The sequence below is a fragment of the Oncorhynchus keta genome, chromosome 19 (assembly GCF_023373465.1).
Source record: "Oncorhynchus keta strain PuntledgeMale-10-30-2019 chromosome 19, Oket_V2, whole genome shotgun sequence".
NCBI lineage: Eukaryota > Metazoa > Chordata > Actinopteri > Salmoniformes > Salmonidae > Oncorhynchus > Oncorhynchus keta.
In genome coordinates this window covers 8,765,516-8,792,367 of record NC_068439.1, presented here as the reverse complement: position 1 = coordinate 8,792,367, position 26,852 = coordinate 8,765,516, and the positions used below count along the sequence as shown (strand labels likewise).

Sequence of the window (26,852 nt, the reverse complement as noted above, 5' to 3'; positions counted from 1 at the left end):
CATTAAAAAAAAATAGGAAGTTCTAAAAATAACACTGATATAAAACTACAGGAACATGGTGCTATGTATGACTGCTTCCTGTCTGCGGTGTGCTACTTCCTGTGTCCTAGAGTAACATCTGGGCTGCTTCCTATTAGACGTAAAATAAATTTGTCCTGACAGGAGGACGACATCAGCAAATCCCTCATCATTTTTTTTGTACTGAAATTGTCATGGAATTACAGACGTTTTTTGACTACAGAAATTATACTGAACAAAAATATAGATGCAGAAATTATACTGAACAAAAATAAAGGGATAAAGGGAGATAAAGGGAGATAAAGATTGATAATGGGGATAAAGGGAGATTCAAGGTGATAATGGGAGATAATGGGAGATAAAGATTGATAGGGGGATAAAGGGAGATAAGGGGAGATAAAGATTGATAGGGGGATAAAGGGAGATAAGGGGAGACAAAGATTGATAGGGATAAAGGGAGATAAGGGGAGACAAAGATTGATAGGGGGATAAAGAGAGATAAGGGGAGACAAAGATTGATAGGGGGATAAAGGGAGATAAGGGGAGACAAAGATTGATAGGGGGATAAAGGGAGATTCAGGGTGATAATGGAAGATAAAGGTAGATAGAGGGTGATAAAGGAAGATTAAGTGTGATAACGGGTGATAGGGGGATAAAGGGTTATAAAGGGTGATAATGGGAGATAAAGGTAGATAGAGGGTGATAAAGGAAGATTAAGTGTGATAACGGGTGATAGGGGGATAAAGGAAGATACAGGGTGACGAGGGTGAGAAGCAGTATTTAGGGAGAAAGGGGGAGACGAGAGGAGCTGAAAGAAGAGACAGAGCCATGTGTGTCCGTGCACGTGTGTGTGTCCGTGTTCCACTAGGACAGTGGAGGCCCACTGTCATAATGCAGCTGGAGCATTAGTGGGTCAGTGTGCCATCAACAGCCCATTCATCACTATTCTACACACACCATCTCTCTCTCTCTCTCACTCTCTCTCTCTCTCTCTCTCTCTCTCTCTCTCTCTCTCTCTCTCTCTCTCTCTCTCTCTCTCTCTCTCTCTCTCTGTCTCTCTGTCTCTCTCTCCCTCTCTCTCTCTCTCTTTCTGCCTCTGTCTCTCTGAGTCATCAATCCCTCAGTCCTTCTCTGAGTCACCATACATGTTGCTCTCTAATTTCCTCTTTCAATGACCCTAATCTCTGTTCCCTTCCCCCGGGTTCTCTTGCTCCTTCTCCATTGAGTAAGAATTCAGAATATCCCTGCTTGCACTGCAATATTGGGTAATATTAAGGATTTATTTTCTGTTGAGTATAGAAAATCCAACAGTACTTTTGAGGCATCTCAATGTCCTTGAGATGTCCTATCTGTCCTATCTGAGAAGTGACAACTACAAAGAACTAAGACAAATGTATGTATCCCCCCCTCCTCCTCCTCAGGTTAAGGAGAGGGAGGCAGGGAGGGAGGGAGGGAGGGAGGGAGGGAGGGAGGGAGGGAGGGAGGGAGGGAGGGAGGGAGGGAGGGAGGGAGGGAGGGAGGGAGGGAGGGAGGGAGGGAGGGGTGTTTGCAGAACTGTTTATTTTAGTGTTCTCACACGGGCGCACACACACACACACACACACAAGGCAAACACAGAATGGATACTGTGAGGGGAAGTGAGAACCATTTTAGCATGGCCTGCTATACCTTTGTAATCTGTGTTTGCATGGCAACATGGTGACAAACACACACACACACACACACACACACACACACACACACACACACACACACACACACACACACACACACACACACACACACACACACACACACACACACACACACACACACACACACACATTCTTATGGTCTGCCCTATATGAAACCATCACAGTATTATATGACTCATATTGGGTCAGGGTTACCATGATTCTGTCCTGAGTAAAGCTGTTGTCATGGTAATAAGGTCGCTGGCATACCCCTTGTGTCACAAGGGACGTATTGGGCTGACACCGTTTATAATGCTCTGTACGTGCCAGGCGTGCGTGCCTCTGTGTGTGTGTGTGTGTGTGTGCGTGCGTGCGTGCGTGTGTGTGTGTGTGAGTGCGTGCGTGTCTGCGTGCGAGAGAGAGAGATGTGGTTTGTTAGCTGTTTAACATGGCTTATATGAAAGCCTATTGATAAAGCCTATTGACTAAGCCTATTGATAAAGACCATTGATAAAGACCATTGATCAAGCCTATTGATAAAGACCATTGATAAAGCCTATTGATAAAGACCATTGATAAAGACCATTGATAAAGCCTATTGATAAAGACCATTGATAAAGACCATTGATAAAGCCTATTGATAAAGCCTATTGATTAAGACCATTGATAAAGCCTATTGGTAACTCCTATTGATCAAGCCTATTGATTAAGATGACGCTGGTCTTATATTCCGTAGTTCTTCTCGACTGTATGTAATGAAACCTACGATGACCTGGGGTACTAATGTAAGAAATAACGAGACGGCCATCTCTGTCTCTTAAGAAAGCCGGTGTGTTTACGGACATATTCAATCAATCCCTATACCAGTCTGCTGTTCCCACATGCTTCAAGAGGGCCACCATTGTTCCTGTTCCCAAGAAAGCTAAGGTAACTGAGCTAAACGACTACCGCCCCGTAGCACTCACTTCCGTCATCATGAAGTGCTTTGAGAGACTAGTCAAGGACCATATCACCTCCACCCTACCTGACACCCGAGACCCACTCCAATTTGCTTACCGCCCAAATAGGTCCACAGACGATGCAATCTCAACCACACTGCACACTGCCCTAACCCATCTGGACAAGAGGAATACCTATGTGAGAATGCTGTTCATCGACTACAGCTCGGCATTCAACACCATAGTACCCCCCAAGCTCGTCATCAAGCTCGAGACCCTGGGTCTCGACCCCGCCCTGTGCAACTGGGTACTGGACTTCCTGACGGGCCGCCCCCAGGTGGTGAGGGTAGGCAACAACATCTCCACCCCGCTGATCCTCAACACTGGGGCCCCACAAGGGTGCGTTCTGAGCCCTCTCCTGTACTCCCTGTTCACCCACGACTGCGTGGCCACGCACGCCTCCAACTCAATCATCAAGTTTGCGGACGACACAACAGTGGTAGGCTTGATTACCAACAACGACGAGACGGCCTACAGGGAGGAGGTGAGGGCCCTCGGAGTGTGGTGTCAGGAAAATAACCTCACACTCAACGTCAACAAAACTAAGGAGATGATTGTGGACTTCAGGAAACAGCAGAGGGAACACCCCCCTATCCACATCGATGGAACAGTAGTGGAGAGGGTAGTAAGTTTTAAGTTCCTCGGCATACACATCACAGACAAACTGAATTGGTCCACTCACACAGACAGCATCGTGAAGAAGGCGCAGCAGCGCCTCTTCAAGCTCAGGAGGCTGAAGAAATTCGGCTTGTCACCAAAAGCACTCACAAACTTCTACAGATGCACAATCGAGAGCATCCTGGCGGGCTGTATCACCGCCTGGTACGGCAACTGCTCCGCCCTCAACCGTAAGGCTCTCCAGAGGGTAGTGAAGTCTGCACAACGCATCACCGGGGGCAAACTACCTGCCCTCCAGGACACCTACACCACCCGATGTTACAGGAAGACCATAAAGATCATCAAGGACAACAACCACCCGAGCCACTGCCTGTTCACCCCGCTATCATCCAGAAGGCGAGGTCAGTACAGGTGCATCAAAGCTGGGACCGAGAGACTGAAAAACAGCTTCTATCTCAAGGCCATCAGACTGTTAAACTGCCAACACACTGACACTGACTCAATTCCAGCCACTTTAATAATGGGAATTGATGGGAAATGATGTAAAATATATCACTAGCCCTTTAAACAATGCTACCTAATATAATGTTACATACCCTACATTATTCATCTCATATGCATACGTATATACTGTACTCTATATCATCGACTGCATCCTTATGTAATACATGTATCACTAGCCTCTTTAACTATGCCACTTTGTTTACATACTCATCTCATATGTATATACTGTACTCGATACCATCTACTGTATCTTGCCTATGCTGCTCTGTACCATCACTCATTCATATATCCTTATGTACATATTCTTTATCCCCTTACACTGTGTATAAGACAGTAGTTTTGGAATTGTTAGTTAGATCACTTGTTGGTTATTACTGCAGTGTCGGATTTAGAAGCACAAGCATTTCGCTACACTCACATTAACATCTGCTAACCATGTGTATGTGACAAATAAAAGTGTATTTGATTTGATTTGATTTGATGTAAAGCCTATTGGTAACTCCTATTGATAAAGCCTATTGATTAAAACCATTGATTAAACCTATTGATTAAGACCATTGATAAAGCCTATTGATAAAGACCATTGATAAAGCCTATTGGTAAAGACCATTGATAAAGACCATTGATCAAGCCTATTGGTAACTCCTATTGATCAAGCCTATTGATTAAGACCATTGATCAAGCCTATTGATTAAGACCATTGATCAAGCCTATTGATTAAGACCATTGATCAAGCCTATTGATTAAGACCATTGATCAAGCCTATTGCCCTGGGCCCTATTGGGTCATGTTATGTCCTGTTGGGTCCTGTTGGGTCCTGTTGGGTCATGTTATGTCCTGTTGGGTCCTGTTGGGTCCTGTTGGGTCATGTTATGTCCTGTTGGGTCCTGTTGGGCCCTATTGGGTCATGTTATGTCCTGTTGGGTCCTGTTGGGCCCTATTGGGTCATGTTATGTCCTGTTGGGTCCTGTTGGGTCCTATTGGGTCATGTTATGTCCTGTTGGGTCCTGTTGGGCCCTATTGGGTCATGTTATGTCCTGTTGGGCCCTATTGGGTCATGTTATGTCCTGTTGGGTCCTGTTGGGTCCTGTTGGGTCCTGTTGAGTCCTGTTTGGTCATGTTATGTGCTGTTGGGGCCTGTTGGGTCCTATTGGGTCATGTTATGTCCTGTTGGGTCCTGTTGAGTCCTGTTGGGCCCTGTTGGGTCCTGTTGGGTCCTGTTGGGCCCTGATGGTCCTGTTGTGACCTGTTGTGTCCTCTCTCTGTCTCTCTCTCTGTCTCTCTCTCTGTCTCTCTCTCTCGTGCTGACACTTTCCTTATCTCCATTACCTCCCAAATGACACCTTATTCCCTACATAGAGCCCTGTCTTCCCTGGTCTAAAGTTGTGCACTATATAGGGAATAGGGCTCTGGTCCAAATGACACCTTATTCCCTACAGAGCCCTGTGTTCCCTGGTCTAAAGTTGTGCACTATATAGGGAATAGGGCTCTGGTCTAAATGACACCTTATTCCCTACATAGAGCCCTGTCTTCCCTGGTCTAAAGTTGTGCACTATATAGGGAATAGGGCTCTGGTCTAAATGACACCTTATTCCCTACATAGAGCCCTGTGTTCCCTGGTCTAAAGTTGTGCACTATATAGGGAATAGGGCTCCATTAGGGACGTAACCCCTGTGGTAAACAAACCATTTGTCTCATTAGCTCATTACTGATAGACACAGGCCATGGTCTCAGTGATGAGATTACATGGGCTACATTGTGTGGCTCGTTATCCAGAAAGAGAATTGTGAGTGAGTGAGTGAGTGAGTGAGTGAGTGAGTGAGTGAGTGGTGGTGAGTGAGTGAGTGGTGAGTGAGTGGTGGTGGTGAGTGAGTGAGTGAGTGAGTGAGTGAGTGAGTGAGTGAGTGTGTGTGTGAGTGAGTGTGTGTGTGTGTGTGTGTGTGTGTGTGTGTGTGTGTGTGTGTGTGTGTGTGTGTGTGTGTGTGTGTGTGTGTGTGTGTGTGTGTGTGTGTGTGTGTGTGTGCAGTTATCTGACTAGATAGTGATCCACGACTGCAGTATATAATATGTACTTAGGTTTAACTTAATATATAAACACACCCCCACACACGTGCACACACCCACACACAGACTCACTCGCTGAACTAGTTTCCCCCTGAGATCCTGGGATTCCCACACTGGACACGAGAGAGAGAGAGAGAGAGAGAGAGAGAGAGAGAGAGAGAGAGAGAGAGAGAGAGAGAGACAGAGAGAGAGACAGAGAGAGAGAGAGAGAGAGAGAGACAGAGAGAGAGACAGAGAGAGACAGAGAGAGACAGAGAGAGAGAGAGACAGAGAGAGACAGAGAGAGAGACACAGAGAGAGAGAGACACAGAGAGAGAGAGAGAGAGAGAGAGAGACAGAGAGAGACAGAGAGAGACAGAGAGAGAGAGAGAGACAGAGAGAGAGAGAGAGAGAGAGAGAGAGAGACAGAGAGAGAGAGAGAGAGAGAGAGAGAGAGAGAGAGAGAGAGAGAGAGAGAGAGAGAGAGAGAGAGAGAGAGAGAGAGAGAGAGAGAGACAGAGAGAGAGAGAGAGAGAGAGAGAGAGAGAGAGATAGTGAAAGTAAATGCACGGCTTACTGGAAGTGAATTACACCATAATGCATTGCTGTGTGTTTATCCTCTCTGTGTTCACCATGGAAAGCACCTCTCTTTCCCCCCCTGAAAGACCTCTTGTCTGGTCGAGAGACAGAGCTACACTATAAGAGACATGGAGCTGGGAACTCTCAGGGCATTTAGGTCGATTCCAATTAGATTCATACTGAAAATGGAAGCATGAAAAATACCATTACGACTTCAATAGTACCTCTTAGGATCAGATATAACCTTAATGTTAGCGGGGCACAGCTGGCCCCGTATGACCGTCTAGAGACAACATCAGTCATTCTTTATTTAAGATTCATTTAAGTTAAATAAAAGTTCAATTTAATTTCAAATAAAATGTATCCCCAACACTGTGCTGTTCGACAGTTTATGAAGCAAGTCCATCTGTCTGTTGTCTCAGAGTTTATGAAGCTAGTCTATCTGTCTGTTGTCTCAGAGTTTATGAAGCTAGTCCATCTGTCTGTTGTCTCAGAGTTTATGAAGCTAGTCCATATGTCTGTTATCTCAGAGTTTATGAAGCTAGTCCATCTGTCTGTTATCTCAGAGTTTATGAAGCTAGTCCATATGTCTGTTATCTCAGAGTTTATGAAGCTAGTCCATATGTCTGTTATCTCAGAGTTTATGAAGCTAGTCCATATGTCTGTTGTCTCAGAGTTTATGAAGCTAGTCCATATGTCTGTTATCTCAGAGTTTATGAAGCTAGTCCATCTGTCTGTTGTCTCAGAGTTTATGAAGCTAGTTCATATGTCTGTTATTGTCTCAGAGTTTATGAAGCTAGTCCACATGTCTGTTATCTCAGAGTTTATGAAGCTAGTCCACATGTCTGTTATCTCAGAGTTTATGAAGCTAGTCCATATATCTGTTATCTCAGAGTTTATGAAGCTAGTCCATATGTCTGTTATCTCAGAGTTTATGAAGCTAGTCCATGTGTCTGTTATTGTCCCAGAGAGGTAGAGGATATAGCCATAGCTTGTAATTAGTGACCAGTATGTAAAGGGCCCATGTTGATAGATGGATTCAGAAGATCATGATAGAAGATGTTACTCCACATTACTCACAGTATTTAATGGTATTTATGTGGTATTTGTCTTCAGTTAAGGTAGATTTTTACATAAAGTTTTGGACACAAAAAAAAACAATCCTAATTTCTCCCCCTTTCCGTACCACCTTCCCAATACTCGTTTTCTACTTTCTTCTCCCAACCCCGGTTCCCTTTGCTACCCCCTTCTTTCTCTTTCCAATCTCCCTTGCTATCCTTCCTCCACGCCCCCCCCCCGTAACTGCAAATAGGTGACCCACCTGTTACTGTAAATAGGAGACCCACCTGTTACTGTAAATAGGAGACACACCTGTTACTGTAAATAGGAGACCCACCTGTTACTGTATATAGGAGACCCATCTATTACTGTAAATAGTAGACCCACCTGTTACTGTATATAGGGGACACACCTGTTACTGTAAATAGGAGACCCACCTGTTACTGTAAATAGGAGACACACCTGTTACTGTAAATAGGAGGCCCCCATGTTACTGTATATAGGAGACACACCTGTTACTGTAAATAGGAGACCCACCTGTTACTGTATATAGGAGACCCACCTGTTACTGTAAATAGGAGACCCACCTGTTACTGTATATAGGAGACCCACCTGTTACTGTAAATAGGAGACCTACCTGTTACTGTGAATAGGGGACACACCTGTTACTGTAAATAGGAGACCTACCTGTTACTGTAAATAGGAGACCCACCTGTCACTGTAAATAGGAGACCTACCTGTTACTGTAAATAGGAGACCCACCTGTTACTGTAAATAGGAGACCCACCTGTTATTGTGAATAGGAGACCCACCTGTTACTGTAAATAGGAGACCTACCTGTTACTGTAAATAGGAGAGCCCACCTGTTACTGTAAATAGGAGACCTACCTGTTACTGTAAATAGGAGACCCACCTGTTACTGTAAATAGGATACCCACCTGTTACTGTAAATAGGATACACACCTGTTACTGTAAATAGGATACACACCTGTTACTGTATATAGGAGACCCACCTGTTACTGTAAATAGTAGACCCACCTGTTACTGTATATAGGAGACACACCTGTTACTGTATATAGGAGACCTACCTGTTACTGTAAATAGGAGACACAACTGTTACTGTAAATAGGATACACACCTGTTACTGTAAATAGGAGACACACCTATTACTGTATATAGGAGACCCACCTGTTACTGTCAATAGGAGACCCACCTGTTACTGTAAATAGGATACACACCTGTTACTGTAAATAGGAGACCTACCTGTTACTGAAAATAGGAGAGCCCACCTGTTACTGTAAATAGGAGACCTACCTGTTACTGTAAATAGGAGACCCACCTGTTACTGTAAATAGGATACCCACCTGTTACTGTAAATGGGAGACCTACCTGTTACTGTAAATAGGAGACCTACCTGTTACTGTGAATAGGAGACCTACCTGTTACTGTAAATAGTATACACACCTGTTACTGTAAATAGGATACACACCTGTTACTGTAAATAGGAGACCCACCTGTTACTGTATATAGGAGACCCACCTGTTACTGTAAATAGGAGACCCACCTGTTACTGTATATAGGAGACCCACCTGTTACTGTAAATAGGAGACCCACCTGTTACTGTCAAAGCTGATGAAATCTTGACTCTAACTGGAATCCACATTTGTTTTTTTCAATGAGAAGCACCTCTTATTGTGAAATTTACCTGATGATCAGTTAAGGGTTGAAAAAACATAACCATCTGTGTGCCCTCAGGTAATTTCCAATGACTTGATGGGGTGAGGTTGGTGTGCAGGTACATTCTGTGGCAGTTCTATGGAAAATAATTCCAGTTCTGTGAGAACACATCAGTATATGTCCAGTCTGTACTTTAGAAACACAATTTCACTGACTTTAACTCACTCACTTACTCTAACCTTTCACCCCAGGCCTGATATAAACTAACCCCTAACCCCTGTCATGTCCTGTTCTAATCTAACCCTTCACCCCTGTCCTGTTCTATCTAACCCCTGTCCTGTCCTGTCCTGTCCTATCTAACCCCTGGCCTGTCCTGTTGTATCTAACCCCTGTCCTGTTCTATCTAACCCCTGTCCTGTTGTATCTAACCCCTGTCCTGTTCTATCTAACCCCTGTCCTGTCCTGTCCTGTTGTATCTAATCCCTGTCCTGTTGTATCTAACCCCTGTCCTGTCCTGTTCTATCTAACCCCTGTCCTGTCCTGTCCTGTTGTATCTAACCCCTGTACTGTCCTGTCCTGTTGTATCTAACCCTTGTACTGTCCTGTCCTATCTAACCCCTGTCCTGTCCTTTTCTATCTAACCCCTGTCCTGTCCTGTCCTGTTGTATCTAACCCTTGTACTGTCCTGTTGTATCTAACCCCCGTCCTGTCCTATCTAACCCCTGTACTGTCCTGTCCTGTTGTATCTAACCCCCGTCCTGTCCTGTTCTATCTAACCCCTGTCCTGTACTGTCCTATCTAACCCCTGTACTGTCCTGTCCTGTTGTATCTAACCCCTGTCCTGTCCTGTACTGTCCTGTTGTATCTAACCCCTCCTCTAGTTCCTCAGGGGTGGTATTAGGTATTGCAGAGCCCTAAAGGACGGTACACACTGCATTCGGAAAGTGTTTGGACTTCTTGACTTTTTCCAAATTTTGTTACGTTTCAGCCTTATTCTAAAATGAATTAAATAGTTTTTCCCTCATCAATCTACACACAATACCCCATAGTGACATCACAATACCCCATAGTGACATCACAATACCCCATAGTGACAAAGCAAAAACAGGTTTTTAGATATTTCTGTCTTGGAGCTCTACGGACAATTCCTTCGACCTCGTGGCTTGGTTTTTGCTCTGACATGCACTGTCAACTGTGGGACCTTATATAGACAGGTGTGTGCCTTTCCAAATCTTGTCCAATCCATTGCATTTACCACAGGTGGACTCCGATCAAGTTGTAGAAACATCTCAGGGATGATCAATGGAAACAGAATGCATCTGAGCTCAATTTACAGTCTCATAGCAAAAGGTCTGAATACTTATGCTACCGGATAAAAGTTTTAGAACACCTACTCATTCCAGGGTTTTTCTTTATTTGTACTATTTTCTACATTGTAGAATAATAGTGAAGACATCAGAACTATGAAATAACACATATGGAATCATGCAGTAACCAAAAAAGTGTTAATCAAATATTTTTATATCAGAGCTTCCTCAAATAGACACCCTTTGCCTTGATGACAGTTTTGCACACTCTTGGCATTCTCTCAACCAGCTTCATGAGGTAGTCACCGGGAATGCAATTCAATTAACAGGTGTGCCTTCTTAAAATATCATTTGTGGAATGTTGTTCCTTCTAAATGCGGTTGAGCCAATCAGTTGTGTTGTGACATGGTAAACAGAAGCCCTATTCCGACCCACCTGTTACTGTAATTAGGAGAACCACCTGTTACTGTAAATAGGAGACCCACCTGTTACTGTAAATAGAAGACCCACCTGTGACTATATAGAAGACCCATCTCTTACTGTAAATAGGAGACCCACCTGTTACTTTAGAGGACCCACCTCTTACTGTAAATAGGAGACCCACCTGTTACTGTAAATAGGAGACACACCTGTTACTGTAAATAGGAGACACACCTGTTATTTTAAATAGGAGACCCACCTGTTGCTGTAAATAGGAGACCCACCTGTTACTGTAAATAGGAGACACACCTGTTACTGTAAATAGGAGATACACCCGTTACTGTATATAGGAGACACACCCGTTACTGTATATAGGAGACCCACCTGTTACTGTAAATAGTAGACCCACCTGTTACTGTATATAGGAGACACACCTGTTACTGTATATAGGAGACCTACCTGTTACTGTAAATAGGAGACACACCTGTTACTGTAAATAGGAGACACACCTGTTACTGTAAATAGGATACACACCTGTTACTGTAAATAGGAGACACACCTATTACTGTATATAGGAGACCCACCTGTTACTGTCAATAGGAGACCCACCTGTTACTGTAAATAGGATACACACCTGTTACTGTAAATAGGAGACACACATGTTACTGTAAATAGGAGACCCACCTGTTACTGTAAATAGGAGACACACCTGTTATTTTAAATAGGATACACACCTGTCACTGTAAATAGGAGACACACCTGTTACTGTAAATAGGAGACCTACCTTTTACTGTAAATAGGAGACACACCTGTTACTGTAAATAGGAGACACACCCGTTACTGTATATAGGAGACCCACCTGTTACTGTGATTTATAGACCCAACTGTTACTGTATATAGGAGACACACCTGTTACTGTATATAGGAGACCTACCTGTTACTGTAAATAGGAGACACACCTGTTACTGTAAATAGGAGACACACCTGTTACTGTAAATAGGATACACACCTGTTACTGTAAATAGGAGACACACCTATTACTGTATATAGGAGACCCACCTGTTACTGTCAATAGGAGACCCACTTGTTACTGTAAATAGGATACACAACTGTTACTGTAAATAGGAGACACACATGTTACTGTAAATAGGAGACCCACCTGTTACTGTAAATAGGAGACACACCTGTTATTTTAAATAGGATACACACCTGTCACTGTAAATAGGAGACACACCTGTTACTGTAAATAGGAGACCTACCTTTTACTGTAAATAGGAGACACACCTGTTACTGTAAATAGGAGACCTACCTGTTACTGTAAATAGGATACACACCTGTTACTGTAAATAGGAGACCCACCTGTTACTACTGTAAATAGGAGACCTACCTGTTACTGTCAAAGCTGATGAAATCTTGACTCTAACTGGAATCCACATTTGTTTTTTTCAATGAGAAGCACCTCTTATTGTGTAATTTACCTGATGATCAGTTAAGGGATGAAAACATAACCATCTGTGTGCCCTCAGGTAATTTCCAATGACTTGATGGGGTGAGGTTGGTGTGTAGGTACATTCTGTGGCAGTTCTATGGAAAATAATTCCAGTTCTGTGAGAACACATCAGTCAGTATATGTCCAGTCTGTACTTTAGAAACACAATTTCACTGACTTTAACTCACTCACTTACTCACTCACTTACTCTAACCTTTCACCCCAGGCCTGATATAAACTAACCCCTAACCCCTGTCCTGTCCTGTCCTGTTCTAATCTAACCCTTCACCAGTGTCCTGTTCTAATCTAACCCTTCACCCCTGTCCTGTTCTAATCTAACCTATCACCACTGTCCTGTCCTGTCCTGTCCTGTCCTGTCCTGTTCTGTTCTAATCTAACCCTTCACCCCTGTCCTGTCCTGTGCTGTTCACATCTCAACATCAACTGTTCAGAGGAGAGGCCTTCATGGTCGAATTACTGCAAAGAAACCACTTCTAAAGGACACCAATAAGAAGAAGAGACTTGCATGTTCTAAGAAACACAAGCAATGGACATTAGACCGGTGTAAACTAGGCCTTTGGTCTCTGAGTCCAAATTGGAGATTTTTGGTTCCAACCGCTGTGTCTTTGTGAGATGCAGAGTAGGTGAACGGATGATCTCAGCATGTGTATTTCCCACCATGAAGCATGGAGGAGGAGGTGTTATGGTGTGGAGGTGCTTTGCTGGTGACACTGTCAGTGATTTATTTAGAATTCAAGGCACACTTATCCTGCATGGCTACCACTGCATTCTGCAGTGATACGCCATCCCATCTGGTTTGTGCTTAGTGGGACTATCATTTGGTTTTCAACAGGACAATGACCCAACACACCTCCCGGCTTTGTAAGGGCTATTTGACCAAGGAGAGTGATGGAGTGCTGCATCAGATGACCTGGCCTCCACAATCACCTGACCTCAACCCAATTGATATGGTTTGATATGAGTTGGACCACAGAGTGAAGGAAAAGCAGCCAACAAGTGCTCAGCATATGTGGGAACTCCTTCAAGACTGTTGCCAAGAGTGTGCAAAGCTATCATCAAGGCAAAAGGTGGCTACTTTGAAGAATCTAAAATCTGAAATATATTTAGAGTTGTTTAAACACATTTTTGGGTCACTACATGATTCCATATGTGTTATTTCATAGTTTTGATGTCTTCACTATTATTTTACAATGTAGAAAATAGTAAAGGCGTGACAAAAAAAACTTGAATGAGTAGGTGTGTCCAAACTGGTACTGTATACTCTCCACCACCCAGCCCCCATCCTCTCCCAGCCACTCTCCACCACCCAGCCCCCATCCTCTCCCAGCCACTGTCCCCACCTAGCCACTCTCCACCACCCAGCCCCCATCCTCTCCCAGCCACTGTCCCCACCCAGCCCCCATCCTCTCCCAGCCCCCATCCTCTCCCAGCCACTCTCCACCACCCAGCCCCCATCCTCTCCCAGCCACTGTCCCCACCTAGCCACTCTCCACCACCCAGCCCCCATCCTCTCCCAGCCACTGTCCCCACCCAGCCCCCATCCTCTCCCAGCCACTGTCCCCACCCAGCCACTCTCCACCACCCAGCCCCATCCTCTCCCAGCCACTGTCCCCACCTAGCCACTCTCCACCACCCAGCCCCATCCTCTCCCAGCCACTCTCCACCACCCAGCCCCCATCCTCTCCCAGCCACTCTCCACCACCCAGCCCCCATCCTCTCCCAGCCACTCTCCACCACCCAGCCCCCATCCTCTCCCAGCCACTGTCCCCACCTAGCCACTGTCCCCACCCAGCCCCCATCCTCTCCCAGCCACTGTCCCTACCTAGCCCCCATCCTCTCCCAGCCACTGTCCCCACCCAGCCACTGTCCCCACCCAGCCCCCATCCTCTCCCAGCCACTGTCCCCACCTAGCCACTGTCCCCACCCAGCCCCCATCCTCTCCCAGCCACTGTCCCCACCTAGCCACTCTCCACCACCCAGCCCCCATCCTCTCCCAGCCACTGTCCCAACCCAGCCACTCTCCACACCCAGCCCCCATCCTCTCCCAGCCACTGTCCCCACCCAGCCCCTGTCCCCACCCAGCCACTGTCCCCACCCAGCCCCTGTCCCAACCCAGCCACTTTCCCCACCCAGCCCCCATCCTCTCCCAGCCACTGTCCCCACCCAGCCACTGTCCCCACCCAGCCATTGTCCCCACCCAGCCCCTGTCCCCACTCAGCCACTGTCCCCACCCAGCCCCTGTCCCCACCCAGCCACTGTCCCCACCCAGCCACTGTCCCCACCCAGCCACTGTCCCCACCCAGCCACTGTCCCCATCCAGCCCCTGTCCCCACCCAGCCACTGTCCCCACCCAGCCCCTGTCCCCACCCAGCCACTGTCCCCACCCAGCCACTGTCCCAACCCAGCCACTGTCCCAACCCAGACACTGTCCCCACCCAGCCACTGTCCCCACCCAGCCACTGTCCCCACTCAGCCACTGTCCCAACCCAGCCACTGTCCCCATCCAGCCACTGTCCCCACCCAGCCACTGTCCCCACTCAGCCACTGTCCCAACCCAGCCACTGTCCCAACCCAGCCACTGTCCCAACCCAGACACTGTCCCCATCCAGCCCCTGTCCCCACCCAGCCACTGTCCCAACCTAGACACTGTCCCCATCCAGCCACTCTCCCCACCCAGTCCCTGTCCCCATCCAGCACTGTCCCCACCCAGCCACTGTCCCCACCCAGTCCCTGTCCCCATCCAGCCCCTGTCCCCATCCAGCCACTGTCCCCACCCAGCCACTGTCCCCACCCAGTCCCTGTCCCCATCCAGCCCCTGTCCCCATCCAGCCACTGTCCCCACCCAGCCCCTGTCCCCATCCAGACACTGTCCCCATCCAGCCCCTGTCCCCACCCAGCCACTGTCCCCACCCAGCCACTGTCCCCACCCAGCCCCTGTCCCCACCCAGCCACTGTCCCCACCCAGCCACTGTCCCAACCCAGCCACTGTCCCCACCCAGCCACTGTCCCCATCCAGCCCCTGTCCCCACCCAGCCACTGTCCCCACCCAGCCCCTGTCCCCACCCAGCCACTGTCCCCACCCAGCCACTGTCCCAACCCAGCCACTGTCCCAACCCAGACACTGTCCCCACCCAGCCACTGTCCCCACCCAGCCACTGTCCCCACTCAGCCACTGTCCCAACCCAGCCACTGTCCCCATCCAGCCACTGTCCCCACCCAGCCACTGTCCCCACTCAGCCACTGTCCCAACCCAGCCACTGTCCCAACCCAGCCACTGTCCCAACCCAGACACTGTCCCCATCCAGCCCCTGTCCCCACCCAGCCACTGTCCCAACCTAGACACTGTCCCCATCCAGCCACTCTCCCCACCCAGTCCCTGTCCCCATCCAGCACTGTCCCCACCCAGTCCCTGTCCCCATCCAGCCCCTGTCCCCATCCAGCCACTGTCCCCACCCAGCCACTGTCCCCACCCAGTCCCTGTCCCCATCCAGCCACTGTCCCCACCCAGCCACTGTCCCAACCCAGCCCCTGTCCCAACCCAGCCCCTGTCCCCACCCAGCCACTGTCCCCACCCAGCCACTCTCCCCATCCAGCCACTGTCCCAACCCAGACACTGTCCCAACCCAGCCACTGTTTCCATCCAACTACTGTCCCAATCCAGCCCCTGTCCCCATCCAGCCCCTGTCCCCACCCATCCACTGTCCCAACCCATTCCCTGTCCCAACCCATTCCCTGTCCCAACCCAGTCCCTGTCCCCATCCAGTCCCTGTCCCCATCCAGCCCCTGTCCCCATCCAGTCCCTGCCCCCATCCATCCCCTGCCCCAACCCAGTCCCTGTCCCAACCCAGTCCCTGTCCCCATCCAGTCCCTGTCCCCATCCAGTCCTTATCCCAACCCAGTCCCTGTCCCCATCCAGTCCCTGTCCCCATCCAGCCCCTGTCCCCATCCAGTCCCTGTCCCCATCCAGCCACTGTCCCCATCCAGTCCCTGTCCCCATCCAGTCCCTGTCCCCATCCAGCCCCTGTCCCCATCCAGTCCCTGTCCCAACCCAGTCCCTGTACCCATCCAGACCCTGTCCCCATCCAGTTCCTGTCCCCATCCAGTCCCTGTCCCCATCCAGCCCCTGTCCCCATCCAGTCCCTGTCCCCATCCAGTCCCTGTCCCAACCCAGTCCCTGTCCCCATCCAGCCCCTGTCCCCATCCAGTCCCTGTCCCCATCCAGTCCCTGTCCCCATCCAGTCCCTGTCCCCATCCAGTCCCTGTCCCAACCCAGTCCCAACCCAGTCCCTGTCCCAACCCAGGCCCTGTCCCCATCCAGCCCCTGTCCCCATCCAGTCCCTGCCCCATCCATCCCCTGCCCCAACCCTGTCCTTGTCCCAACCCAGTCCCTGTCCCCATCCAGTCCCTGTCCCCATCCAGCCCCTGTCCCCATCCAGTCCCTGTCCCCATCCAGCCCCTGTCCCCATCCAGTCCCTGTCCCCATCCAGTCCCTGTCCCCATCCAGTCCCTGTCCCAACCCAGTCCCTGTCCCCATCCAGTCCCTGTCCCCATCCAGTTCCTGTCCCCATCCAGTCCCTGTCCCAACCCAGTCCCTGTCCCCATCCAGTCCCTGTCCCCATCCAGTCCCTGTCCCCATCCAGCCCCTGTCCCAACCCAGTCCCTGTCCCAACCCAGTCCCTGTCCCAACCCAGTCCCTGTCCCCATCCAGCCCCTGTCCCCATCCAGCCCCTGTCCCCATCCAGTCCCTGCCCCCATCCATCCCTGCCCCATCCAGTCCCTGTCCCCATCCAGTCCCTGTCCCCATCCAGCCCCTGTCCCAACCCAGTCCCTGTCCCCATCCAGTCCCTGTCCCCATCCAGTCCCTGCCCCCATCCAGTCCCTGTCCCCATCCAGCCCCTGTCCCCATCCAGCCCCTGTCCCCATCCAGTCCCTGCCCCCATCCATCCCCTGCCCCAACCCTGTCCCTGTCCCAACCCAGTCCCTGTCCCCATCCAGTCCCTGTCATCATCCAGTCCCTGTCCCCATCCAGCCCTTGTCCCCATCCAGTCCCTGTCCCCATCCAGCCCCTGTCCCCATCCAGTCCCTGTCCCCATCCAGTCCCTGTCCCCACCCAGTCCCTGTCCCCACCCAGTCCCTGTCCCCATCCAGTCCTTGTCCCCATCCATTCCCTGTCCCCATCCAGTCCCTGTCCCCATCCAGTCCCTGTCCCCATCCAGTCCCTGTCCCCATCCAGTCCTTGTCCCCATCCAGTCCCTGTCCCCATCCAGTTCCTGTCCCCATCCAGTCCCCCCACCCAGTCCCTGTCCCCATCCAGTCCCTGTCCCCATCCAGTCCCTGCCCCCATCCAGTCCCTGTCCCCATCCAGCCCCTGTCCCCATCCAGCCCCTGTCCCCATCCAGTCCCTGCCCCCATCCATCCCCTGCCCCAACCCTGTCCCTGTCCCAACCCAGTCCCTGTCCCCATCCAGTCCCTGTCATCATCCAGTCCCTGTCCCCATCCAGCCCTTGTCCCCATCCAGTCCCTGTCCCCATCCAGCCCCTGTCCCCATCCAGTCCCTGTCCCCATCCAGTCCCTGTCCCCATCCAGTCCCTGTCCCCACCCAGTCCCTGTCCCCACCCAGTCCCTGTCCCCATCCAGTCCTTGTCCCCATCCATTCCCTGTCCCCATCCAGTCCCTGTCCCCATCCAGTCCCTGTCCCCATCCAGTCCCTGTCCCCATCCAGTCCTTGTCCCCATCCAGTCCCTGTCCCCATCCAGTCCCTGTCCCCATCCAGTCCCTTAACCGATGTAATTTGGCTTCAACGTGCTATTGAGTCTTCACATAAAAATGAATGGTGTAACGTGATCGATGGCTGTATATTGACTCTGTACCGGTACCCCCTGTATATAGCCTCCACATTGACTCTGTACCGTAACACCCTGTATATAGCCTCCACATTGACTCTGTACCGTAACACCCTGTATATAGCCTCCACATTGACTCTGTACCGGTATCCCCTGTATATACCCTCCACATTGACTCTTTATCAGTACCCACCTGTATATAGCCTCCACATTGACTCTGTACCAGTACCTCCTGTATATTGACTCTGTACCGGTACCCCCAGTATATAGCCTCCACATTGACTCTGTATCAGTACCCACCTGTATATAGCCTCCACATTGACTCTGTACCGGTACCCCCTGTATATACCCTCCACATTGACTCTTTATCAGTACCCACCTGTATATAGCCTCCACATTGACTCTGTACCAGTACCTCCTGTATATTGACTCTGTACCGGTACCCCCAGTATATAGCCTCCACATTGACTCTGTATCAGTACCCACCTGTATATAGCCTCCACATTGACTCTGTACCTGTACCCCCTGTATATAGCCTCCACATTGACTCTGTACTGCTACCCCCAGTATATAGCCTCCACACTGACTCTGTATCAGTACCCCCTGTATATAGCCTCCACATTGACTCTGTACCGGTACCCCCCTGTATATAGTCTCCACATTGACTCTGTACCGGTACCCCCCTGTATGTAGTCTCCATATTGACTCTGTACCGTAACACCCTGTATATAGCCTCCATATTGACTCTGTACCAATACCCCCCTGTATATAGTCTCCATATTGACTCTGTACCAATACCCCCCTGTATATAGTCTCCATATTGACTCTGTACCAGTACCCCCCTGTATATAGTCTCCATATTGACTCTGTACCAGTACCCCTGTATATAGTCTCCATATTGACTCTGTAACAATACCCCCTGTATATAGTCTCCATATTGACTCTGTACCGGTACCCCCTGTATATAGTCTCCATATTGACTCTGTACCAATACCCCCTGTATATAGTCTCCATATTGACTCTGTACCGGTACCCCCTGTATATAGTCTCTTGACTCTGTACCAATACCCCCTGTATATAGTCTCCATATTGACTCTGTACCAGTACCACCCTGTATATAGTCTCCATATTGACTCTGTACCAGTACCCCCTGTATATAGTCTACATATTGACTCTGTACCAGTACCCCCTGTATATAGTCTCCATATTGACTCTGTACTACCCCCTGTATATTGTCTCATATTGACTCTGTAACAATACCCCCTGTATATAGTCTCCATATTGACTCTGTACCAGTACCCCCCTGTATATAGTCTCCATATTGACTCTGTACCAATACCCCCTGTATATAGTCTCCATATTGACTCTGTACCAGTACCCCCTGTATATAGTCTCCATATTGACTCTGTACCAGTACCCCCTGTATATAGTCTCCATATTGACTCTGTACCAATACCCCCTGTATATAGTCTCCACATTGACTCTGTACCAGTACCCCCTGTATATAGTCTCCATATTGACTCTGTACCAGTACCCCTGTATATAGTCTCCATATTGATCTATACCAATACCCCCTGTATATAGTCTCCATATTGACTCTGTACCAGTACCCCCTGTATATAGTCTCCATATTGACTCTGTACCAATACCCCTGTATATAGCTCCATATTGACTCTGTACCAATACCCCCTGTATATAGTCTCCATATTGACTCTGTACCAATACCCCCTGTATATAGTCTCCATATTGACTCTGTACCAGTACCCCCTGTATATAGTCTCCATATTGACTCTGTACCAGTACCCCCTGTATATAGTCTCCATATTGACTCTGTACCAGTACCCCCTGTATATAGTCTCCATATTGACTCTGTACCAGTACCCCCTGTATATAGTCTCCATATTGACTCTGTACCAGTACCCCCTGTATATAGTCTCCATATTGACTCTGTACCAGTACCCCCTGTATATAGTCTCCATATTGACTCTGTACCAGTACCCCCTGTATATAGTCTCCATATTGACTCTGTACCAGTACCCCCTGTATATAGCCTCCATATTGACTCTGTACCAGTACCCCCTGTATATAGTCTCCATATTGACTCTGTACCAGTACCCCCTGTATATAGTCTCCATATTGACTCTGTACCAGTACCCCCTGTATATAGTCTCCATATTGACTCTGTACCAATACCCCCTGTATATAGTCTCCATATTGACTCTGTACCAATACCCCCTGTATATAGTCTCCATATTGACTCTGTACCAATACCCCCTGTATATAGTCTCCATATTGACTCTGTACCAATACCCCCTGTATATAGTCTCCATATTGACTCTGTACCAATACCCCCCTGTATATAGTCCCTCTGTATACCCCCTGTATATAGTCTCCATATTGACTCTGTACCAGTACCCCCTGTATATAGTCTCCATATTGACTCTGTACCAATACCCCCTGTATATAGTACTCTGTACCAATACCCCCTGTATATAGTCTCCATATTGACTCTGTACCAATACCCCCCTGTATATAGTCTCCATATTGACTCTGTACCAATACCCCCCTGTATATAGTCTCCATATTGACTCTGTACCAGTACCCCCTGTATATAGTCTCATATTGACTCTGTACCAATACCCCCCTGTATATAGTCTCCATATTGACTCTGTACCAGTACCCCCCTGTATATAGTCTCCATATTGACTCTGTACCAGTACCCCCCTGTATATAGTCTCCATATTGACTCTGTACCAATACCCCCTGTATATAGTCTCCATATTGACTCTGTACCAATACCCCCTGTATATAGTCTCCATATTGACTCTGTACCAGTACCCCCTGTATATAGTCTCCATATTGACTCTGTACCAATACCCCCTGTATATAGTCTCCATATTGACTCTGTACCAATACCCCCTGTATATAGTCTCCATATTGACTCTGTACCAATACCCCCTGTATATAGTCTCCATATTGACTCTGTACCAATACCCCCTGTATATAGTCTCCATATTGACTCTGTACCAGTACCCCCTGTATATAGTCTCCATATTGACTCTGTACCAATACCCCCTGTATATAGTCTCCATATTGACTCTGTACCAATACCCCCTGTATATAGTCTCCATATTGACTCTGTACCAATACCCCCTGTATATAGTCTCCATATTGACTCTGTACCAATACCCCCTGTATATAGTCTCCATATTGACTCTGTACCAATACCCCCTGTATATAGTCTCCATATTGACTCTGTACCAATACCCCCTGTATATAGTCTCCATATTGACTCTGTACCAATACCCCCTGTATATAGTCTCCATATTGACTCTGTACCAATACCCCCTGTATATAGTCTCCATATTGACTCTGTACCAATACCCCCTGTATATAGTCTCCATATTGACTCTGTACCAATACCCCCTGTATATAGTCTCCATATTGACTCTGTACCAATACCCCCTGTATATAGTCTCCATATTGACTCTGTACCAATACCCCCTGTATATAGTCTCCATATTGACTCTGTACCAATACCCCCTGTATATAGTCTCCATATTGACTCTGTACCAATACCCCCTGTATATAGTCTCCATATTGACTCTGTACCAATACCCCCTGTATATAGTCTCCATATTGACTCTGTACCAATACCCCCTGTATATAGTCTCCATATTGACTCTGTACCAGTACCCCCTGTATATAGTCTCCATATTGACTCTGTACCAATACCCCCTGTATATAGTCTCCATATTGACTCTGTACCAATACCCCCTGTATATAGTCTCCATATTGACTCTGTACCAATACCCCCTGTATATAGTCTCCATATTGACTCTGTACCAATACCCCCTGTATATAGTCTCCATATTGACTCTGTACCAATACCCCCCTGTATATAGTCTCCATATTGACTCTGTACCAATACCCCCTGTATATAGTCTCCATATTGACTCTGTACCAATACCCCCTGTATATAGTCTCCATATTGACTCTGTACCAATACCCCCTGTATATAGTCTCCATATTGACTCTGTACCAATACCCCCTGTATATAGTCTCCATATTGACTCTGTACCAATACCCCCTGTATATAGTCTCCATATTGACTCTGTACCAATACCCCCTGTATATAGTCTCCATATTGACTCTGTACCAATACCCCCTGTATATAGTCTCCATATTGACTCTGTACCAATACCCCCTGTATATAGTCTCCATATTGACTCTGTACCAATACCCCCTGTATATAGTCTCCATATTGACTCTGTACCAATACCCCCTGTATATAGTCTCCATATTGACTCTGTACCAATACCCCCTGTATATAGTCTCCATATTGACTCTGTACCAATACCCCCTGTATATAGCCTCCATATTGACTCTGTACCAATACCCCCCTGTATATAGTCTCCATATTGACTCTGTACCAATACCCCCCTGTATATAGTCTCCATATTGACTCTGTACCAGTACCCCCCTGTATATAGTCTCCATATTGACTCTGTACCAATACCCCCCTGTATATAGTCTCCATATTGACTCTGTACCAATACCCCCCTGTATATAGTCTCCATATTGACTCTGTACCAGTACCCCCCTGTATATAGTCTCCATATTGACTCTGTACCGGTACCCCCCTGTATATAGTCTCCATATTGACTCTGTACCAATACCCCCTGTATATAGTCTCCATATTGACTCTGTACCAATACCCCCTGTATATAGTCTCCATATTGACTCTGTACCAATACCCCCTGTATATAGTCTCCATATTGACTCTGTACCAATACCCCCTGTATATAGTCTCCATATTGACTCTGTACCAATACCCCCTGTATATAGTCTCCATATTGACTCTGTACCAATACCCCCTGTATATAGTCTCCATATTGACTCTGTACCAATACCCCCTGTATATAGTCTCCATATTGACTCTGTACCAATACCCCCTGTATATAGTCTCCATATTGACTCTGTACCAATACCCCCTGTATATAGTCTCCATATTGACTCTGTACCAATACCCCCTGTATATAGTCTCCATATTGACTCTGTACCAATACCCCCTGTATATAGTCTCCATATTGACTCTGTACCAATACCCCCTGTATATAGTCTCCATATTGACTCTGTACCAATACCCCCTGTATATAGTCTCCATATTGACTCTGTACCAATACCCCCTGTATATAGTCTCCATATTGACTCTGTACCAATACCCCCTGTATATAGTCTCCATATTGACTCTGTACCAGTACCCCCTGTATATAGTCTCCATATTGACTCTGTACCAATACCCCCTGTATATAGTCTCCATATTGACTCTGTACCAATACCCCCTGTATATAGTCTCCATATTGACTCTGTACCAATACCCCCTGTATATAGTCTCCATATTGACTCTGTACCAATACCCCCTGTATATAGTCTCCATATTGACTCTGTACCAATACCCCCCTGTATATAGTCTCCATATTGACTCTGTACCAATACCCCCTGTATATAGTCTCCATATTGACTCTGTACCAGTACCCCCTGTATATAGTCTCCATATTGACTCTGTACCAGTACCCCCTGTATATAGTCTCCATATTGACTCTGTACCAATACCCCCTGTATATAGTCTCCATATTGACTCTGTACCAATACCCCCTGTATATAGTCTCCATATTGACTCTGTACCAGTACCCCCTGTATATAGTCTCCATATTGACTCTGTACCAATACCCCCTGTATATAGTCTCCATATTGACTCTGTACCAATACCCCCTGTATATAGTCTCCATATTGACTCTGTACCAATACCCCCTGTATATAGTCTCCATATTGACTCTGTACCAATACCCCCTGTATATAGTCTCCATATTGACTCTGTACCAATACCCCCTGTATATAGTCTCCATATTGACTCTGTACCAGTACCCCCTGTATATAGTCTCCATATTGACTCTGTACCAATACCCCCTGTATATAGTCTCCATATTGACTCTGTACCAATACCCCCTGTATATAGTCTCCATATTGACTCTGTACCAGTACCCCCTGTATATAGTCTCCATATTGACTCTGTACCAGTACCCCCTGTATATAGTCTCCATATTGACTCTGTACCAATACCCCCTGTATATAGTCTCCATATTGACTCTGTACCAATACCCCCTGTATATAGTCTCCATATTGACTCTGTACCAATACCCCCTGTATATAGTCTCCATATTGACTCTGTACCAATACCCCCTGTATATAGTCTCCATATTGACTCTGTACCAATACCCCCTGTATATAGTCTCCATATTGACTCTGTACCAATACCCCCTGTATATAGTCTCCATATTGACTCTGTACCAATACCCCCCTGTATATAGTCTCCATATTGACTCTGTACCAATACCCCCCTGTATATAGTCTCCATATTGACTCTGTACCGGTACCCCCCTGTATATAGTCTCCATATTGACTCTGTACCAGTACCCCCCTGTATATAGTCTTGGTATTGTTATTTCACTCCTGCTGTTTAATTACTTGTTACTTTTATCTCTTATTCTTATCTGTATTTGTTTTAAATGCATTGTTGGTTTGGGGCTCGAAAGTAAGCATTTCACTGTAAGGTGTACAACACCTGTTGTATTCAGCATTTCACTGTAAGGTGTACAACACCTGTTGTATTCAGCATTTCACTGTAAGGTCTACTACACCTGTTGTATTCAGCATTTCACTGTGAGGTCTACTACACCTGTTGTATTCAGCATTTCACTGTAAGGTGTACAACACCTGTTGTATTCAGCATTTCACTGTAAGGTGTACTACACCTGTTGTATTCAGCATTTCACTGTAAGGTGTACAACACCTGTTGTATTCAGCATTTCACTGTAAGGTGTACAACACCTGTTGTATTCAGCATTTCACTGTAAGGTGTACAACACCTGTTGTATTCAGCATTTCACTGTAAGGTGTACAACACCTGTTGTATTCAGCATTTCACTGTAAGGTGTACAACACCTGTTGTATTCAGCATTTCACTGTAAGGTGTACAACACCTGTTGTATTCAGCATTTCACTGTAAGGTGTACAACACCTGTTGTATTCGGCGCATGTGACTAGTAACATTTGATTTGAACTTCTTATCAGCAGGTTTGAATGGTCAGGAGTTTCGGCTTTCCATGGTGACATCACCATGAGGTAAATTAGTGAAATAGACCAATAAGAAAGAGAGTTCCAAACCTCTCTGCCAATAACAGCTAGTTTTCAGTTGTCCCCTCCCCCCTCAGACCACTCCCAGACAGTCCTAGAAACATTATATTGTAATGAAAATCTATTTCAGGATCGTTCCATTTCATTTCATTAAGGCACCATCTCAGATGCTTCTGAAATGGTTTATGTAGTTAAAAACAGATTAGACAAGCATTCCTGACACATTATTTTGTTGAAAGACAATTTGAACTCTCAGAAAGCTAAATGAGTGAACGCAAATTGGTCATTTCAATTGATAGGATTCATATAGTATTCGATAAATACAGTACCCAACATTCAATTTGTACCAAACATAAATGAATCAAACTTAAGGAATCTAAATAAATGATCAAATCTCACCGACAGACCCTCGTGTCTTAACCATTTTTAGGGTTTTTTTTTTAGGTTTTTTATCCAAATTGAATGTTGGGTGCTATATTTATTGAGTATTACACAAATCCAACCAATTTGGGTGCAATCAATTAGTTAATTTCTCAGAGTTCAAATTATCTTTCAACAAAATAATGCTGCAGGAATGCTAATCTTACCTGTTTTTAACTACAAAAACAACTTCAGAACAAAACCGAGACGGTGGGTGTTTAAGTCCTCTTTCTTGTGCCTTTTAAGATGGAATGACTTCAAACGGCTGCATTGGGCCTTTAACCCTTAAGAGTGTTTCTGCCTGGCCCAGTCCATTCTCAGAAAAAGTGAGAAATGTCAAATTTGCCTCAAGGCATGCCACGCATTCTACAGCCAGACAGTGGAGACGATATGTCATGGTGAGAAAGGAGAGGGAGAGGGGAGTGAGGGAGAAGGAGGTGAGGGAGAGTAATGAGAGGGAGGTGCGGGAGAGAGAGACGGAGGAAGAGAGAGGAGGGATGTGAGGAAGTTTAACAGTGTGGCTCCATGGTTGGCACTCGCTCTCTCTCTCGCTCACTTAACGTCTCTCTCTCGCTCTCTCTTTCTCGCTCTCTCTTTCTCGCTCTCTCTTTCTCGCTCTCTCTCGCTCTCTCACTCTCTCTCGCTCACTTAACCTTCTCTCTCACTCTCTTTCTCGCTCTCTCTCGGTCTCTCTTTCTCTCATTGACCAGGTTACATGCACACACTATTCAGGATAAGCTGTTTACATGCATCTTTGGTATCCCGCTCACAAGTATCCCTGTACCCATGAATAAACAGAAGATTCCTTGTCTAAGTTCATATGGGTTAAACGGAATATTAACTGAAATATGGACACTGACTGTAGACCGATAACCTCTCACATGTAAAGGAATATTAACCTCCTGCAGAATTATGCATTTTTTCCCATAAAATGTATGAACGAATGTTAATTTTGTAAATGTTATTTATTTATTTCAGCATCTCTT

The 26,852-nt window shown here is 47.0% G+C and overlaps 1 protein-coding gene across 1 annotated transcript; it reads left to right on the top strand.

The window, feature by feature from the left end:
* Window positions 1-63: 63 nt before the first annotated feature.
* Window positions 64-26,155, top strand: LOC127909602 (uncharacterized). Its single transcript, XM_052471766.1, has 3 exons — window positions 64-111; window positions 14,233-15,800; window positions 26,113-26,155. The coding sequence occupies exons 1-3, from the start codon at window positions 64-66 to the stop codon at window positions 26,153-26,155; spliced, it is 1,659 nt and encodes a 552-aa protein (XP_052327726.1).
* The last annotated feature ends 697 nt before the right edge of the window (window positions 26,156-26,852 follow it).